Below are 20,913 nucleotides of genomic sequence, written 5' to 3' on the forward strand. Positions count from 1 at the left end.
TATCTTCTGTTGCACTAAGGATATTGATATTTTTTAAATTTTCTTTTTCATTCATACTCTGTTACCTCCAAGTTATTTTTCTCTGTTTGCTTTTCATTTTAGAGGCATTCCTCAAATGTCTGGTGATCTTTTATTGTCTGCTCATACTTGAGAATGGTAAACTAAAAAGCTGTTTGGAAGCTCTGAGACTAAGGGTGGAACTAGTTGACTATAGGCTGAATTCTGTAGGGTAGTGGTTCTTAACCAGAGGTGATTTGGGGAATTTTTCTCTTCCTCTCCCCACTCCTCCAGGAACATTTGACAACATGGAGACATTTTTGGTTATCACAACTTGTGTTACTGGCATCAAGTAATTAGAGGCCAGGGATGCTTCTAAATATCCTACAATGCACTGAACAACCCCTCTCAATAAAGAATTATCTTTAATTCTTAAGATATTATTCTTTAATTCTATTAATCCCCAAATGCCACTACTGCTGAGGTCAAGAAACCCTACTATTGGGTGATCTGGCTGGGCTGTTTTCCTAGAAGACCCTTCATAACACTATCTTTAGGATTTTTTTTGCGTTCGAGATGGTCAGAGTGTTCAAAGAAGAAGCTTCTAATATCCTTCCTGGAGGGTATAGGTTTTCTTGCCAGAGTTCCAGATGTTTAATGAGACAAAAGAACTGGAGTTCCCATTTATTTAGTAGTAATAGTAATATAACCCTTCCTCCTCATTCTCCATATAACACTCCTACCACCTATTGTGTTTAGTATTCCCTAATTCAGAGACCTTGTGTTTAACCCTCTCTGATGAATTGTCAGTCTTCTGCTGGAGTGGGAGAAGGTCAATATCTGACTGTGTGAAGGGAATGTAGGTATCTAATTACTACTTAAATGGACTTTTAACGAATCCTTTATTTTTAGCTTTACTCTTAACCTCACTTTCGCAGGTAACTAAATGCCACTAATTTTGAGCATTTGGAGGTTTTGTGTTATGAATTGGGTTGCTTCTTGACTTTCTCCCTTCTGGCTTAGGATTCAGAATTTTCAGGTCTACTAAGTTCATCAGCTTGCCAGCTTCCAAAATTTTGTTACAGTTGTTTCTTTTTGTTATTATAGATTTATGATGTTTAAAAAATTCCTTTAGTTTTAATGGGGTTTTTGAAGGCTCTTCAGTTTTCCAGCATTACCTGAAAGTTTTAAAGTTTATTTTGAATTCTAATTTTGTCTCTGGTATAGAAGATTTTCACTTATTTTTCTTTTCCTGTATAGATATTATTGATAATCACATACACACTCCCATGCATAATTCTAATCATTTATGTCATTCATTTCTTCTGTATCTTTCCTGACTTTCTACTAGTTCTATTACTGAGAAAGGAGCATTATCTCCAAATGTAGTTGTGGATTTGTCTAATTCTCCTTTCAGTTTTGTCAGATTTTGGTTCACGTATTTTGAAGCTCTGTTGTTACTTGCATTCACATTTAGGATAGTTATGTCTTTTTGGTGAATTGACTCTTTTATCAATAGTAATATGTATGTAATCATTGGTAATTTTCCTTGCTCTGAAGTTTACTCTTTCTGTTATTAATACAACCACTCCACTTTTCTTTTGATTAGTATTTACATAGTACATGTTTTCCATCCTTTTACTTTTAATCTTCCTATATCATCATATTTGAAGTATTTTGTAAATCACACAAAGTTGAGTCATGTTTTTGTGTTCATTCTTATAATTTCTGTCTTTCAATTGGAGTGTTTAGACCATTTATATTTAATGTAATTACCTATATGTTCAGATATAGGTATACCATTTTATTGTTTTCTCTTTTTCCCTCTGTTTTTCAACCATTTTGTGCCTTCTTTTGTTTTTCATGAACATTTTTTATTATTCTTTTAAAATTTGTGTCTATATATTTTGACTATATTTCTGCATTTTTCAGTGGTTAGTCTAAGGATTACAATATACATACCTAACCTTTTACAGTATACTAAAATAAATATTTTACCACTTCAATTGGAATATCTTGTCCAATTTTTTAGTGGTTTAAGGCTGGAGGGTAAAGTTGGTCCCTATTATGGTGTCTTCGCCCAAAGAAGAAATGTCAGAGGTTTCATTTTTTCACCCATTCGCTAGCCTACTTCTTTTCTTTTTTAAGGTTTTAGTTTTTTGTGTGTGTGTGTGAGGAAGATTAGCCCTGAGCTAACATCTGTTGCCAATCCTCCTCTTTTTCCTGAGGAAGATTGGCTCTGGGCTAATATCTGTGCTTTTCTTCCTCTACTTTATATGTGGGACACCTGCCACAGTATGGCTTGATGAGTGGTGCAGGATCCGAACCTGTGAACCCTGGGCCACCAAAGTGGAGTGCGCAAACTTAGCCACTACGCCACCGGACTGGCCCCCCTATTTTTTTTTTGATAGATAGCACTTAAAGATCCATGTTACCATTTTTAAAAGATGTCTAGACTTTTTATACCTAAAACGAATACAATGGTATATGTCATTTAAAAAATAAATTAATTAAAAAAATTTACAGATGTTTAAAATCCAAATATTTTCATTCAGTTGTTCATTCTGATACAGAGTAAACTAAGAAACTTTGCATTTTCTTTAAGTGAAATGTCTTCATAGTCAAGATTGTACTGCTACTATATTGAAGTCTCTTGTTTTCTTTGATTTTATAGGAGCTTGGCAATCTCATAGAGTTGTTTTGAGGATCAAGTATTATAACACTTGAGATACTTTAAAATGTGTTATTCAAATGTAAGGTACTATTCTGAGCCATCAGATTAATTTTGTAAATGAAGCCCCGGTTGGGACACTGTATTAATATTTTTCTGAAGATATTATTTTATATATGAAGTTATTTTTTCCCCACAAGTACTGAGAATCTTTAGGAGAGAAATTATTTGTATTTTAACTGTATAAATAAAAATTTCATAGTTCTCTCCTCCTCATAGTTCTGACCCTCATAACTAAGGGATTTGTATCTGTATTAGCTTATGAGTCTATTATCTTTCTAAATCGCAAAAGAGTAGGGAATGAGAACCTTGTGCTTCAGTAGGATATCACTGTAGATTCAGTGTAACTTTGAAGAGCTTTGGATGGAAGTATTTAAATATATTAAACCAGCAGATTATAATAAGCCTAGTTAATAGTTCAATCTTTTTGGTCATCAGCTCTGTTTTTTCAACTTAACCTTGTTTTGTGTATTTAGGCGACTGATAATTTCTTGAATAGCTTTCATGAGGACTTGGTTATTATTTTTTAAAAAATATTACAGATTGTATAGGTAGATGAAATAATTGAGTATGTTTCTCTTGCTTAGCAATTATGGAAGGATCAGCCTTGGATGAAACTACTTTGAACAGAAAGTTATCAAATGTATCAAGATGTTATCTACAATATAGGAAGAAAAGCATTTTCTCTTCTAGACAGTCTGAACCATCATTATCCCAAAAGTTAAATACGAAAAGCCCAAAATATCATAAAATTATGGAAGAGAATGATGACTTTGAATTTAAAAGGTCAAAAAATACTTTGCAAATAAGAAAATTCCTGGATGGAGTTGAAAGCAGTGATGTAGGATTCCAGGAACCATATTCAAAGGATGGTGTAAACTTTAAGAGAAGTTCACAGAAGATTGCAATTCATGACTCAAAGTCTAAACCACAAAACTTGAAGAATATTACAAGCCTCAAAAAGTCTCTGGATAAAAGTGATATTTTTAGTATCCCAAAGCTTCAGAAGCCAGCTGTGAGAAGGCGTTCCAGGCTCCTAAAACAGGTTTCATCTAAGGAAAAAAGTGTAGTTAATGCTCTCGGTCAGTATCTATATATATAGGTCAAAATCTAGGTCCTTGAGTTCTTGAGTCATCACGGAAATGAGCTGAATTCATCAGTTATTAGATAGTTGTAGGCATTTCAATTGTCAAATGGTAACCACCACTTCTGCTACGTAGGCTAATGGATACAATATTGTGGTTTTGATGGTTGTTCCTTTCCAGATGCTCCCTTTTTGGGAAGCCTAACTTTGGCTGAGAAGCTTATTCAGTGATTAATTGGAGTTACTCAGGTTCCCTAGAAAGTAGAAGGCTTGTTTTCCTTTGGAAATGCGTATTTTGTAATTTATTTAAACGAGTACATAAGAAGTCTATACGAAATTTTTGCTCAGTGTTCCATAATTTAAATATATTATATCCATAGTACTTCAGGTGTTCTCTCTTATGGATGTGGGAGTATCAAGAGAAAATAATTAATATTATACATCTCAGGCTTTATGGTCTTCCTCAAAGATGAGCAGTGGTTTCTCAACCAATATGTTTTCCCCCTTCTGTGCTACTTATATCACAGAAGTACTGTGTATGGAACCTAATTAAACACTCCCCTTCCTGTAGTCCTTGCCTGAAGTTACTCAAGTTATATTTATTTTCTTTAAAGAAACTTACTGACCTTTTTATTGCATTTAGTATTAAATGTAATTGTTAAGATGAATGCTTAGTGAAAAATTAGTGATTCTTATACACTAATGCATACTTTAAATAAGTCAGTTGAAAAAGGAATATGATCTATTAAGGAGGCACAGGTGTTCATTCTGATTGCCTTACTGATGCGCTGCTGTTACTCTGTGCCTCATTTCTATTTCTGAGTTTTTTGTATTTCAATAAGGATTAAAGCCCTGGTTAAAGAAATAATGGAGTAGTGGGCATTTAGCTAGTGGGTAGAAGAGGCCTGTGGAAGAAAGTGGTTATCTACTTTCCTGGAGTCACTAAAATTAAATGATGTCACCTACCACTGCCATACTTAATGTTCTGTATATGGAGAAGTATGAAATAGTTTATCTGGTATAACTTCTCCAAATAAATTGATGGTAGTTGAGCATCTATGAAATGTGACTGCCACTTGATTTACATTTTAAAAACATTTTAACTTTTCATTTTTAAATAATTTTAAATTCATAAGAATTACAGGTAAGTGAAAACATTCCTATATACTCTTCATCTAATTTTCCCAAGTGTTAAGATCCTATATAACCACTGTGCTTGATCTAAACCAGGAAATTAACACTGATGCAACATTATTTACTAATCTGAAGACTTTATTCAAATTTTGACAGTTGTTCCATGAATGTCCTTTTTCTGGTCCACAATCTCATCCAGGATGACATATTACATTTATTTGTCATGTGTCTTTAGTCTCCCGCAATCTGGGATGATTTCTCAATCTTTCATGACTTTGACACTTTTGAAGAGCGTTGACTAGTTCTTTTGTATAATGTCCCTTATTTTGGGTTTTCCTTATATTTCTGCATGAATAAATTCAGGTTATGCATTTTTAATCAGAATACCACAGAAGTGATATTTTATCCATCTCAGTGCATCATATTAGGAGGCTCATGATGGCCATGTTTATCTGCTTTTAGGATTTTATGATTTTGAAGGTTGTGAACTGAAAGCATGGTAGAGTAAAGTGATGGGAACGGGAAGAATTCTCAATTTTTGCTTAGAATCCTGGATTTAAACAAAACATATTGGTGTTTTGATCTCTTGGACTTATTCCTTATATTTTAATCAGAACCAAGCAGCATTGGCTGGGCCACTGGAACAGGCTGTTCCTCCAAATAAGTAGTTTATAAATGTTTATAGAATTTCAAGACGGTTTTGTGTTTGAGCTATAAGAGAAAGATTAAGTGTAATGTAAGATACAACACAAATATCGAGAGAAAAGCAGTCCTTCTGTAAGGTAATATTAAGCAGATAAAACTTGCTTTCTGCTTACTAGACAGAGATTTTAGGTGCCAATTATTGCTTAAGATACATAAATTCTGTTGCTGAATAGTCCCCCACATTTTGTACGTTTAGAAAGTGTTTGTGAAGCTGTCAGTAAACTCCAAGAAAATTACATTGCTGCAGAAGAACTTCAGTCCATTTTGCCTTCAATAGGAATTACTTTATCAGATAAAGAATTCAAGAAGATTGTGACAGACACTACTAGAAATGGTGAGATGATAATACCAAACTTTTGGAGAAAATTAGATACTTTTATGGGATAGTATTAAATGTTGGAGTAAGCTCTCCACTAGGAATGGAACAGAATGGGCCATTCCAAAGAAGATTCAGAAAGAACAAATATAAGTAGTAATAAAAAAAACTCCTAGAAAGTCTGACCTAATGGAGCGGTTTAGAGGGACTAGGCCTTTCATATCTCAGAATTGTTTCATTAAGGCTCTTCATCAGTATCCCTAGCTATGCCTTCTAGTGTGGGATAGGTACTAGGGAAGGCTGATCCAGTTGTAGGGAGGTTCAGTCGGTAAGACCATAACATACAAGGGGTACAAAAATCTCTAAGCGAATAACCTGGGGATCCAAAGACAAATAATTGGAGATTCCAAAATGTAGAGAGAATACCATAGCTAGGAATGTAGGGCTACTGATACTTAAATAATCAAAGCAGGCAGTTAGCATTTAGATGTTAAATGGCATATCCCAGTCACTAGCCTAAGTTCAAGGCAGAGTTTAAGTTTTCAGGAAGGGTTTTTATATTAGAGAAGTTGTTTTATCATTAAGTAACAATTGCAGAGGAAGTTCAGTTGAGGAGAGGGCAGGGGCAACATTTTGGGGAAAAACTGACTTTGGAATAACATTAGAAGTGAATTCTTAGAACTTGAGCAAAATTTCTTAGCTAAGGCAAATAGGAAAGAAGATCTGATTAAAAAAATTCTGAGGAGTGGCTGCTACCTAAAATTATTGAGCCCTTTCCACTGCTTATTAGAATTGGTATGATCACTGTGGAGGGTTTATATCTAAAAATAGGTAGTTTGGACCAGCTGGTTGCTAGGGGTAGGGATGGGGATACTTGGATCTGTCAGAGCTGGGTAGTATTGTCACGGTGTCTTAATGGATAGCGTATTGACTGGGTTTTCATTATAATGTGAAACAGACTCCTTAACTTTCTCATGGTCCTTCCTTTTTCCTATATCTATCAAGAACTGAGTACCTAACTCAGTCCTTTGCACTTTGTAATAGATATTGAAAAAGCATGGACTATATCTTACTTATTTTTGTATCCTTGGTGCCTCGCATAGTTCTTGGCACTAGTATGCCCTCAGTAATTGTTGAAATGAAATGAACTGACCTAATTTAGAAAGACTTATCTAGGGAGACAGCATATGAAGGAGAAATAGGATGATGATAAAGTGAAGGATAAGTAATTTTTATCATAGTTGTATGAAAATGTGAATTTACCTTCTGTGCAAAAATACAATGGAATTTTTAATCTAAATTCTTTGTTTTACAGAAAATGGAATGGTGAAGTTAGATGACTTTGTGAGTGCTCTCTCCAAAGAACAAAGTCTTGCTGAATATGGTGGTAGGTAGGAAATTTATTTTAAAATGATTTGGAAGAAAGAGCAGTTAGGTTCAACTGAACTGAGTTTGCTCTTTGGATAGAACTTAATAGTCCTGAAACCCTTAGGCAAGCCATTTGCCAGTTTTTTAAAAACTTGCTATATCAGGGTAATAACAGCTAATTGCTCATCACAGAGTTATGTGGATTTTACAAAGTGAAAATTGCTATATAAATGTACAGTAATAGTAATGATAATGAGGAGGTCAAATAGGTAATTAGCCCCATTATTAGCAATTGATGGGTGATTTGATTTTTAATTTTTTGTACGAGCTTGTTTGAATGAAATACTAGCTTGGTTTACTTTTGTTTTAGAAAATTTTAAAAAATAGTTCTATTGAGGTATAATTTACATACATAAAATTCTCCCATGCATTGATTTTTGTTAAATTTATAGAGTTATTCAACCATCACCACAATCTAGTTTTTTTTGCTTGCAGTGATTTATTTGTTTTTTTATACAAATAATTAAATGTTTTTCAGCAAAATTAAAATGAGAAATTAAAGATATTAAGGCCTGCTGTTATTTCCTTCTGTTTATTCATATGCTAAAAAAGAAAGATAAGCTTTTTGTCTCTTCCCAAAAGATTTCTCAGATAAGGAAAAATTAATCCAAAGGAAGCGACTTCCTTTTATACCTAGATGAAGAGTCTCAGTTAAAAGCTACATTATCATTTGTCATATCTGATGAATGTAAGTGCTTAAGTGTCTGGATTTCTCAAAGACACTACTAGCAAATCAATTTCTTGAATGCTTCACCATGCAACCATTCATTCACCAATTCATTCAGTTGTCGTTTCATTGCAGTTTTGTAAAGTAGTGAGTATTTTGGTCACAGCTGACTCTTCCTCTTTTTTTTTTTCTATTATACTATTTTTTAAATTTATTTTTAATTGTGGTAACTAACACATAATATAAAATTTGTCATTTTAACCATTTCTAAGTGTACAGTTCAGTAATGTTAGTGTTAAGTATATTCACATTGTTGTGCAACTAATCTTCAGAACTTTTTCATCTTACAAAACTGAAATTTTATACCCTTTAAACAACAACTACCCATTCTTGCCCCTCCAGCTTCTGGCAACCATCATTCTACCTTCTGTTTCTGTGAATTTGTCCACTCCAGATACCTGATTGCAATCATACAGTATTTGTCTTTTGTGACTGGCTTATTTCACTTATCATAATGCTGTCAAGCTTCATCCATGAATTGATTAAAAAAAAAAGTTTCATCCATGTTGTACCATGTGTCAGAATTTCTTTCCTTTTTCATGCCAAATAATATTCCATTGTATGTATATACCACATTTTGTTTATCCATTCATCCATCAATGGACACTTGTGTTGCTTCCTTCTCTTGGCTATTGTGAATAGTGCTGCTATGAACATGGGCATACAAATATCTCTTTGAGCTCCTGCAGTCAATTCTTTTGGATATACACCCAGGAGTAGACACAATCCAGTTTTGCAACATTTCCATCACTCCTAAAAATTCTGTTATGCCAATTTGCAGTTAATCTCCACCCCCATTGCCGGACAACCACTGATCTGCTTTCTGTCTCTATACATTTGCCTTTTTTGGACATTTAATATAAATTAAATCATATAACATATAGTCTTTTATGCCTGACTTCTTTCACTTTGCATAGTATTTTTGAGGTTAATGCACATTATAGTATGTATTAGTAGTTCATTCCTTTTTATTGCTAAGTAAACCCATATTATATTTTATGGATATACTCCATTTTGTTGATGGTTCACCAGTTTGTGGACTTTTGATTATTTTAAATTTGGGACTTTTATGAATAATGTAGAAATTAACATTTGCATGCACATCTTTCTGTGGGCCTATGCCTTTATTTCTCTTGGGTAGATTCGTAGGAAAAAAATTGCTAGTCTGTAAGGTAAATTTATGTTTAGCTTTTTTTTTTTTTCTGAGGAAGATTCGCCCTGAGCTAACATCTGTGCCAATCTTCCTCTATTTTGTGTGTGGGTCACTGCCACAGCATGGCCACTGACGAGTGGTGTAGCTCTATGCCCAGGAACCAAACCCTGGCCGCCAGAGCGGAGCATGCCGAATTTAACCACAAGGCCACGGGGCTGGCCCCTGTGTTTAGCTTTTTAAGAAATTGCCAAACTGTTTTCCAAAGTGTCTATACCATTTTCATTCTCACCATCAATATATGAGGATTCTAGTTTCTTCACATCTTTATCAACACTTGGTATTATCTTTTTGGTTATAGCCATTATAATAAGTGTAGTGGTATCTCATTGTGGTTTTAATTTTGCATTTCCCTAATGACTAATAATATTGAGTATATTTGCACATACTTACTAGCCATTCATATATGTTTGGTGAAATATGTATTCAAATCTCCTGCCCATTTTTAGAATTCAATTTTGATTTATCTATAGTGTTTTAGAGTGTATCTCTTTGTATAGCTTTTGTAGCGGTTGCCCCAGGTGTGACAATATATGTACATAACTTATCACAGTCTACTGGTGTCATCATTTACCAGTTCAAGTGAAGTATAGAAACCTTATCTTCTTTTATGTCCCTTTACCCTCCCCCATTTGTGATATAATTGTCTTAAATAGTTCCTCTACATATATTTAAAACCACATCAGACAGTATTATAATTTTTGCTTCAACCATCAAACATAATTAAAAAACTCAAGAGGAGAAGGAAGACCTACTATATTTACCCATATTTTGGCATACCATTTTCTTTCTTCCTTCCTGGTATTCTAGAGTTCTTTGTTTTATCTTTTCCTTTCTGTTTAAAGAACTTCCTTTAGCCATTCATAGGTCTACTGGCAACAAATTCTCTTAGTTTTCTTTCCTCTGAGAACATCTTGATTTCCGCTTCATTTCTGAAGAATATTTTTTCTGAGAATGGGATTTTGAGTTGACAATTCTTTTCTTTCAGCATTTGAAAAATATTGTGCTACTTCCTTTTAGCATCCATGATTTCTTTTTTTTTTTTAATTTTATTCATTTATTTTTTTCCCCAAAGCACCAGTAGATAGTTGTATGTCATAGCTGCACATCCTTCTAGTTGCTGTATGTGGGACGTGGCCTCAGCATGGCCGGAGAAGCGGTGCGTCGGTGCGCGCCCAGGATCCGAACCCAGGCCGCCAGCAGCGGAGTGCACACACTTAACCGCTAAACCATGGGGCCGGCCTGCATCCATGATTTCTGACGGAAATCCTGTCATTCAAATTTTTCTTTTTCCCTATTGGTAAGGTGTTGTTTTTCTTTGGCTGCTTTCAAGAATTTTCTTTATCTTTAGTTTTCAGAAGTTTGATTATGATGTGTCTTGACATGGATTTCTTTGGTTTTATCCTGTTTGAGATTCATTTATTTTCTTGGATCTATAGATTAATGTCTCTTGCTAAAAATTTGGGGAATGTTCAGCCATTATTTCTTTGGGTACCTTTTTAGCCATGCTATCTTTCTCTTCCTCTGAGACTCTGATGACACAAATGTTAGATCTTTTTTTATATTTCTACAGGTCCATGAGACTCTGTTCGTTTTTTTCAGTTTACTTTTTCTGTGTTGTTTATTGAGTGATTTCTACTGCTGTCTTTTAGCTCATCAATTCTATCCTCTCTCCCCTCCATTCAACTGCTGAGTCTGTTCACTGAGCTTTTTATTTCAGTTATTATGTTTTTTTTAGTTCTAAAATTTCTTCTTTATATCTTTTAATTCTTTGCTGAAACTTTCTGTTTCTTTGCTGAGGTGCTCAATTTTTTCATTTGTTTCAAGTATGTCCCTGCTCATTGAACCATTTTTATCGTGGCTACTTTAAAATCTTTGTCAGATAATTCTAACATCTGTGTCATCTTGATATTGGCGTCTGTTGATTGTCTCTTTTCCTTCAGTTTGAGATCTCCTTGGTTCTTGATATAATGAGTGATTTTTTATTGAAACCTGGACTTTTTTTATGTTATGAGATTTCCTTTTTAAACCTTTCGTTTTTAGTTGGCTTTCTCTGACACTGCTTTACTAGGGAAAGGGAGGGTAAACCTCCTTACTGCCAGGTGGAAATAGAAGTCCAGGTTCCCCACTCACCATTCACTGCACCCTGAGGTGGGTGACATCTCATTACTGCTGGATAGAGATGGGAGTTCTGGCTCCTCACATAGTCTCTACTGACACAACTGTGGGGGTGGCCTTGTTGTTTTTGGGCAATATTGAAAATTCTGTCTCTATACTAGTCCTACTCTGATACTACCCCAGGGGGAAGGTGCAAGAGTGGGAATGGGAGTTTGTATATATCTGTCTCTGTCTGAAGCCTGAATTCAGATATATACACCTTTAGGTTGGAGAATGCTACCACCAGTAGAGATTGGTTGCTTTGAAATGTGCTATCGTTTTCCTAAACTAGGACGCTGATTGTCACAACTTTCATGAGGAAAGTCTAAACCACTTTCTGCCTAGCTGGCATTGCTGATGCTAAAAGAGAGAATAGATATGACTGGAGCTAACTAAGTCTTCTGCTCCTGCTACTAGTACTTGTGGTAGGGGAGATTCCTGTCCAGGCTATGTTGATTCTTTGAGGAAGAAGGAATATACTACTCTCAAGTGTTATGTTTAGCCAAGAGAGCTTTGCAGTGAAACTGGCCTGTGTTCCTAAGTGTATGTAGCATTTTAGATGCACCTGTATCAATGAAGCATTGTCTGAGTTGAAGCAAGAGAGCTTCATAACAAAGTGAACCAGAACCTCAAAAGTATAGCTCTTTATATTCCCTCCACTGCCACTTTCCCGAGGGCACAATCCCGAGTCTTGGAGGGCTGGATGAGAATGGGGTCCTTATTGGCATCCCAGAAATTTAGAACCATCTTTCCCCTTGTTGACTCAACACCATGGCCAGGCCTCTCATTCCATCTTTCTGTACCCTGGCCCTCTCTGACAGATTATCATAACTTTGAATTTTAAGAATAAAAGGTTGGAGACTAGTTCTCTTCTTTTACCTGGGATCTTTATATAAAATGGTCCACCATCTCCCCAGATTTCTGCATTCCATGTGGTATTGGATGCATGCAAGCCACTGAAAGAGAAGTGTCTCTGTTACTCTGTCTCCAGGTTGGCTGAAAATGACTTTCCACCCCATCTCAAACCTGCTGTCTCTACCTCTAAAATTTAAGAGCTGTTAACTTTTGTTATTTTATTTTGGTAAGAACATTTAACATGAGATCTACTCTCTTAACAAATTTTTAAGTGTACAATACATTATTGTTGACTATAAGTACTGTGTAATACTGCAGATCTCTAGAGCTTATTCATCTTGCTTGACTGAAACTTTGTCCATTGATTGGTAACTCTCCATTTCCTCCTCTCCCCAGCCCCTGGCAACCACCATTTCACTCTTTGATTCACTGAATTTAACTATTTTACATATCTCATGTAAATGGAAACTTGTACTATTTGTCTTTCTGTGACTGGCTTATTTCATTTAGCATAATGTCCTCAAGATTCATCCATGTTGTCACATTTTGTGGAATTTCCTTTTTTGAAGGCTGAATAGTATTCCATTTTATGTATATACCACATTTTATTTATCCATTCAACTGTGGATGAACAGTTGTTGTTTCATGAGTTGTTTCCACATCTTGGCTATTGTGAATAATGCTTAAATGAACATAGAAGTGCTAATATCTCTTTGGGATCCTGATTTTAATTCTTCTGGATAAACACCCAGAAGTGGGATTGGTAGATCATATGGTAGATAGTGCTATTTTTAATTTTTTGAGAAAGCTCCATACTGTTTTCTATAGTGGCTGCACCATTTTGCATTTCCACCAGTGGTGTGCAAGGATTCCAGTTTCTCCACATCCTCACCAATGCTTGTTGTCTTTTGTTTTTTTGATAATAGCCATACTGAGGCAATATCTCATTGTGGTTTTGATTTGCATTTCCCTGATAATTAGTGATGAACATTTTTTATATACCTGTTGAACATTTGTATGTCTTCTTTGGAGAAATATTTATTCAAATCCTTAGCTTATTTTTAAAACAGGGTTGTTCGTCTTTCTGATTATTGAGTTGTATGAGTTCTTTTATCTTTTGGAGATTAACCCCTTATCAGATACATGGTTTGCAAATATTCTCTCCTGTTCCACAGATTGCCTTTTCACTCTCTTTATTGTTTCCTTTGCTGTGCACAAGCTTTTTATTTTGATGTAGTCCCACCTCTGTATTTTGGTTTTTGTTGCCTGTGCTTTTGGTGTCATAGCCATAAAATCATTGCTAGGACTAATGTCAGAAGCTTTTCCCTTATTTGTTTTCTAATAGTTCTACAGTTTCAGGTCTTATGTTTGTCTTTAATTCATTTTGAGTTAATTTTTGTGTATGGTGTAACATAAAGGGTCCAATTTCATTCTTTACATGTTAAATATCCAGTTCTCCCAACATCATTTGTTGGAGACACTATCCTTTCTCCACTGTGTATTCTTGGCATCCTTGTTGAAGATCAATAGATGTATATGCATGGACTTATTTCTGGGCTTTCTATTCTGTCCCATTTGTGTATATGTCTGTCTTCATGCCAGTACCGTACTGTTTGACTACCATACCTTTGTAATATATTTTGAAATCAGGAAGTGTAATGTCTCCAGCTTTGTTCTTCTTTCTCAAGATTGATTGGGCTATTTGTTGTTTTTTGTGGTCCCATATGGATTTTAGAATTTTTTTCTTATTTCCTATTTGTGAAAAATGCTATTGAGATTTTGATAGGAATTTCATTGAATCTGTAGATTGCTTTGGGTAGTATGGACATTTTAACAATATTAAGTCTGACAATCCATGAACATAAGATGCCTTAGCATTTGTTTGTGTCCTGATTAATTTCTTTCATTAATGTTTTGTAGTTTTCAGTATACAAGTATTTCACCTCCTTCGTTAAGTTTATTCCTAGATGTTTTATTCTTTATGGTGCTATTATAAATGGGATTGTTTTCCTAATTTCCTTTTCAGATAGTTCATTGTTAGTGTATAGAAACACAACTGATTTTTGTAGGTTGATTTTTGTATCCTGCAATTTTACTGAGTTTATTAGTTCTAACAGCTTTAAAAAAATTTTTTTAATGGAGTCTTTAGGGTTTAATAAGATCACGTCATCTGCAAGCAGGGATAATTTTACTTCTTCCTTGCCAATGTTAATGTTTTTTATTTCTTTTTCATGCCTAAATGATTCGGCTAGGACTTTCAGTACTATGTTGAATAGAAGTGGCAAGAGTGAGCATCTGCCTTGTTCCTGATCTTAGAGGAAAAGCTTTCAGTTTTTTTACCATTGAGTATGATGCTAGCTGTGGGTTTTTCGTATATGACTTTTATTATGTTGAGGTATTTTCCTTCTATTCTAGTTTGGTGAGAGTTTTTATTATGAAAGGGTGTTGAATTTTGGCATATACTTTTTCTACATATATTGAGACAATTATGTGATTTTAATCTTTTATTATGTTAATGTGGTGTATTACATTAATTAATTTTTTTAAGATTTTATTTATTTATTTTTTTTCCCCCAAAGCCCCAGTAGATAGTTGTATGTCATAGCTGCACATCATTCTAGTTGCTGCATGTGGGACGCAGCCTCAGCATGGCTGGAGAAGTGGTGCGTTGGTGCACGCCCGGGATCGAACCCGGGCCGCCAGCAGCGGAGCGCACACACTTAATCCCTAAGCCACGGGGCTGGCCCTAATTAATTTTTATAAGTTGAACCATCCTTATAGCTTAGGGATGAATCCCACTTGATCATGATGTATGATCCTTTTAATGTGATGTCGGATTCACTTTGCTAGCATTTTGCTGAGAGTTTTTGCATCTCTATTCATCAGGAATATTGGCTTGTGGTTTTCTTTTCTTGTGATATCTTTGTCTGGCTTTGGTATTGGGGTAATGCTGGCCTCATAAAATGAGTTTAGAACTATTCCCTCCTCTTCAATTTTTCGGAAGAGTTTGAGAAGATTGGTGTTAATTCTCCTTTAAATATTTGGTAGCATTCACCAATGAAGCCATCTGGTCCTGAGGTTTTCTATGTTGGGAGGTTTTTGATTACTGATTCAATCTCTATACTAGTTATAGGTCTATTTAGACTTTCTGTTTCTTCATGATTTAGTCTTGAGGTTGTATATTTCTAGGAATGTATCCATTTCTTGTCAGTTGTCCATTTTCTTGGCATATAATTGTTCATTATGGTCTCTTACAATCCTTTTTATTTCTGTATTATCAGTTGTAATGTCTTCTCTTTCGGTTCTCATTTTATCTGTCTTTTCTCTTTTTTTCTTAGTTTAGTTAAGAGTTTGTCAATTTTGTTTATCTTTTAAAAAACTAGCTCTTAGTTCCATTGATTTTTTTTTCTATCTTTCTATTTCATTTATTTCTGCTCTAATATTTGCTGTTTCTTTCCTTTTGCTAACTTTGAGCTTAGTTTATTCTTCTTTTCCTAGTTCCTTAATATATAAACTTAGCTGAGGTCTTTCTTTTGAGGTCTTTCTTTTTTTTTAATTTAGGCATTTTTCACTATAACTTCCCCCAGGTACTGCTTTTGCTGCATTCCATAACTTTTGATATGTTGCGTTTTCATTTTTATTTGTCTTGAGGTATTTTCTCATTTCTCTTTTGATTTTCTTTGACCCAATGGTTGTTCAAGATTGTGTGGTTTAATCCACATATTTGTGAATTTTCCAGTTTTCCTTCTGCTATTGATTTCTAGTTTCATTCTATTGTGGTCAGAAAATATACTTGGTATGATTTCAATCTTCTTAAATTTGTTAAGACTTGTTTTGTGATGTAATGTGATCTATCCTGGAGAATGTTCTGTGTGCACTTGAAAATTGTGTGTATTCTGTTGCTGTATATGTCTCTTAGGTCCATTTCGTCTATAGTGTTATTCAAGTCCTCTGTTATTTTTTTCCCAGCTTTATTGAGATATAATTGACATACAACATTGTGTAAGTTTAAGGGTAAAACGTGATGATTTGATACATGCGTATATTGCAAAATGATTACCACAATAGGGTTAGTTAACCCCTCCAACACCTCACATAATTACCTTTTTTTTGATGTATGTGTGTGTGTAGTGAGAAGATTTAAGGTTTAGTTGCTTAGCAACTTTCAAGTATGTAATACACTATTGGTAACAGTATTCACCGTGCTGTACATTAGATCCATATTCTGTTTCTTTATTGATCTTCTGTCTGGATGTTCTGTCCATTATTGAAAGTGGGATATTGAAGTCTCCTACTATTATTGTGTTGCTTTCTATTTCTTCTTTCAGTTCTGTCAATGTTTGCTTTATATACTTCAGTGCTCTGATATTGAGTGCATATATATTTATAACTTTTATATCTTCCTCTGGATTGACCCTTTTATCATTATACAACGTCCTTCTTGGTCTCTTGTGATAGTTTTTGACTTAAAAATCTATTTTTTATGATGTAAGTATAGCCACCCTTGCTCTTTTATGGTTATTACCATTTGCATGGAATATCTTTTCCTATCCTTTCACTTTCAACTTATGTGTGTCCTTAAATTTAAAGTGAGTTTCTTGGGCCGGCCCCGTGGCTTAGTGGTTAAGTGCACGCGCTCCGCTACTGGCAGCCCGGGTTCGGATCCCAGGCGCGCACCGATGCACTGCTTCTCCGGCCATGCTGAGGCCACGTCCCACATACAACTAGAAGGATGTGCAACTATGACATACAACTATCTACTGGGGCTTTGGGGAAAAAAAGGAGCAGGATTGGCAATAGATGTTAGCTCAGAGCCGATCTTCTGCAGCAAAGAGGAGGATTAGCATGAATGTTAGCTCAGGGCTGATCTTCCTGACAAAAAAAAAAATTAAAAAAAAAAATAAAGTGAGTTTCTTGTAGACAGCATATAGTTGAGTCTTGTTTTTTTAATTTATTTTTTAAATCCGTTTAGCCACTCCATGACTTTTGATTGAAGTTTAGTACATTTACATTTAAAGTAATTATTAATAGGGAAGCATTTACTATTGCCATTTTGATAGTTGTTTTCTGTTAGTCTTGTGGTTCTTCTGTCTTTTCTTCTCTTGCTGTCTTCCTTTGTATTTTGACTTTTTGTATTGATCATCTTTGATTCCCTTTTCTTTTGTGTGACTTCTATAGGTGTTTTCTTTCTGTGCTTACCTCCAGGCTTACATAAAATATCTTGTAACAGTCTGTTTTAAGCTAGTAATAACTTAAGTTCAATCACATACAAAAACTACATTTAACTCTCCCCCAACACTTTGCTATTGTTGTCACAATTTAAATCTATTTATATAGTGTATCTTTTAGCATATTTTTTGTTATGGTTACTTTTAATTCTTTTGTCTTTTAAACCTCATACTAGAGTGAGTGGTTTACACACCACCATTACAGAATTAGATTAATCTGAATTTGACTATATACTTACCTTTACCAATGAGTTTTATAGTTTCATATGTTTTCATGTTACTAATTAGCATCCTTTAACTTCAGTGTGAAGAGTTCCCTTTAGCATTTCTTGTAAGACAGGTCTAGTGGTGATGAACTCCTTCAGCTTTTGTTTGTCTAGAAAAATCTTTCTCTCTCCATTTCTGAAGGACCGCTTTCCTGGATATAATATTCTTGGTTGGCAGTTTTTCCTTTCAGCATTTTGAATATATCTTCTACTCCCTTCTGGCCTGCAAAGATTTCTACTGAAAAATCCACTTATAGTCTTATGGGTTCCCTTGTATGTGACAAGTTGCTTTTCTCATGTTGCTTTCAAAATTCTCTCTTTGTCTCTGACTTTTGACAATTTAATTATAATATGTCTCAATGTGGATTTCTTTCACTTCATCTTATTTGGTGTCCTTTAGGATTCTTGGATCTGGATATCCATTTCCTCCCCCAGATTTGGGAATTTTTCAGCCATATGTCTTTAAATAGATTTTCTGTCCCTTTCTCTCTGTTTTCTGCTTCTGGGATTCCCATAATATGTATATTGGTCCACTTGATGCTGTCCCATAAGTCCCTTAAACATTTTTCACTCTTTTTCGTTCTTTTTTCTTTTCGCTCTTCTGACTGAATTCTTTTCAGTTACCTGTCTTTGAGTTCACTGATTCTTTCTTCTGATTGAGCTGGTCTGCTGTTGAGCACCTCTAGTGAACTTTTCAGTTATTGTGTTCTTCAGCTCCAGGATTTCTGTTTAGTACTTTTTTTTTTTTTTTGTGAGGAAGATCAGCTCTGAGCTAACATCCATGCCAGTCCTCCTCTTTTTGCTGAGGAAGACTGGCCCTGGGCTAACATCTGTGCCCATCTTCCTCCACTTTATATGGGACGCCACCACAGCATGGCTTGACAAGTAGTGCATTGGTGCATGCCCGGGATCCAAACTGGCGAACCCCAGGCCACCGCAGCGGAGCGTGTGCACTTAACTGCTTGCGCCACCACACTGGCCCTCTGTTTAGTACTTTTTAATATTGTCTAGCTCTGTGTGAAGTTCTTACTTTTTTCATGCATTATTCTCTTGATCTCAATGAGCATCTTTATGAGAGTTATTTATTTATCCATCTATCTATCTTTTATTTTTTTATGAGAGTTATGAGACTTTCTGTGTTGGTGTCTGTGCATTAGAGAAGGCAGGCATTTTTCCCAGTCCTCCAGACTGGCCTTATCCAGGAGAAGACCTGCATCAATCAGCCCAGTCAGATATTCTCGGAGTTTCTACCAACCCTTTCCTTCCCCAGGCTCCATGACTGGCAAGACAGATGCTGGTTCTTTGGGAAGCCCTTAAGAAGTTGGGGTGCTGGATGCATGGATCAACTCTTTCCCTCTCCAGGAGGAAGCTGAGAGCTGGAATTTTTCATCTGCTCACTTTGTGCTGAGCAGAGGGGAGGATAACTGGCATCTACTGACCCAAGCCACTGCCTCTATTCTTCCCCAGACAACTAGACTGTGCTAGACCCATCAGAGCTCCAAGATTGGCAAGACAGTAGCCAGTCTTCTGGGGAAGTCCTTTGGAAAAGTTGGACTACTGGATATGTAAACCAACCCTTTCCCTCCCTGGGTAAAGCTGGGAGCTAGGTGATTTCTTCCAGATCATATGGTGCAGCACTGGGGGAAGGGTCTCCAGCAGGAGAGTGTCCCAGATCTCTCTGTTGGCCTCAGCGAGTCTGGTTTTGCATTCTCCTGGTGTGCAAGAGCCTTTCAATTAGTTTTTGATTTCTCACAAAGGGAATTTATTCATGAATTTTTGCTGAATCAGTGTGTTTGTGCAGACAAGAAGGGTTCAGGGCTTCCTACTTAAGTATCTTGCTAACATCACTCCTCAGCTGTTAACTTTTAAGTGAGAATTCCTTTCACCTAAAAATTTCTTTCTCAAGATAGGAACATGTATCTTGGAAGTTCTACATATTTACATGTAAGAATCATCTTTTTAAGAATCATCTAACTCAGACATCATTTTGATCATCATTTCTTTGTTTAACAATCCATAATGACTTCCAGTGACTGCTTGAAGCAGATTAATTACTGCAAATGATTTTAGTTCCCTCCACTGCCCAGCTTCCTCATTTTACCTATCTTAATCTTCTAGTAGAGAAAACCTATTTGAGTTTAATTTGTTCCAGAGTTTATACGCATACACACACACATCACACACATAGACGTCTATCAGGCCTCTTAATTTGTATATTGTAAGTATTTTCTTTCAAGAAAGCTTTCATTGCAGTAAAAATTTATCAGTCTAAATTTAATGGAGGGAATACTGCATTTGTAAAGCATCAATTCCAAAGTATTATAAAAAGACATGTAGGATAGTTATTTCCAAGTAATAATACTTATGTTTACAGAAGATAAACTAAGATGAATTTACCAAGGGCTGAGCCATGTATTGCTGCACAATCATATCCCAATTTATCATTTGGAATTGAGGGTTTTTTAATTCTGTGTCTGCTACTGAGAAACAGACTACTAGGGAATTTTAAATTGTTAGAGAATTAATTGGGGGAAATTGCATATTTTTGTTCCTATGTGTTTTTACTTGTGGTATTGTCAGTGCACTTCCTTAGATACAGAGACTATAGCAAAGTAAAATACTATATTTTTGACTCTGATTTTGTAACTTATTGATTTTTAGTATTATTAAATATTCTGGTACTGCTTTTCATATATAACATTTCTGAAGTTTTTAATATTTTTGTTAATATATTGTTAGAACTAAAATTCATCTTACTATTGCTGTTTTCCTTTTAACATATTTAATACTTATTAGCATATTCCTTTATTTTCAGTGTTGACGGATATCATTAAAGCTGTTGATGAAGTTAAAGATAAAAGTATTGATTCTGAAGATCTGAATACTTGTCTTCAAAACTTTGGAGTTTACCTTTCTAAATCAGAATTTGAGAAGATTGTAGAGTTGACTGAAGCTGGTGGTAAGTGATATATTTTTAGAAAAACTGAGTTGACACATCTAAAAAGAGGGTCAGTTTGCATTTTTTTCTCAGAATTATGACTTTATTATTTTTATTAGAAAAAAAGTCCATTAAAA

At 35.1% G+C, this 20,913-nt stretch overlaps 1 protein-coding gene across 1 annotated transcript in view; it reads left to right on the forward strand.

The window, feature by feature from the left end:
• Positions 1-20,913, forward strand: part of EFCAB13 (EF-hand calcium binding domain 13) — a 331,371-nt gene that overhangs the window by 49,090 nt on the left and 261,368 nt on the right. Inside the window, 4 exon segments of the mRNA XM_058561286.1 lie at positions 3,316-3,810; positions 5,848-5,985; positions 7,283-7,354; positions 20,654-20,797. Of these exon segments, the coding sequence (XP_058417269.1) occupies positions 3,316-3,810; positions 5,848-5,985; positions 7,283-7,354; positions 20,654-20,797 (849 nt within the window).

This window comes from Diceros bicornis, chromosome 18 (genome assembly GCF_020826845.1).
Source record: "Diceros bicornis minor isolate mBicDic1 chromosome 18, mDicBic1.mat.cur, whole genome shotgun sequence".
NCBI lineage: Eukaryota > Metazoa > Chordata > Mammalia > Perissodactyla > Rhinocerotidae > Diceros > Diceros bicornis.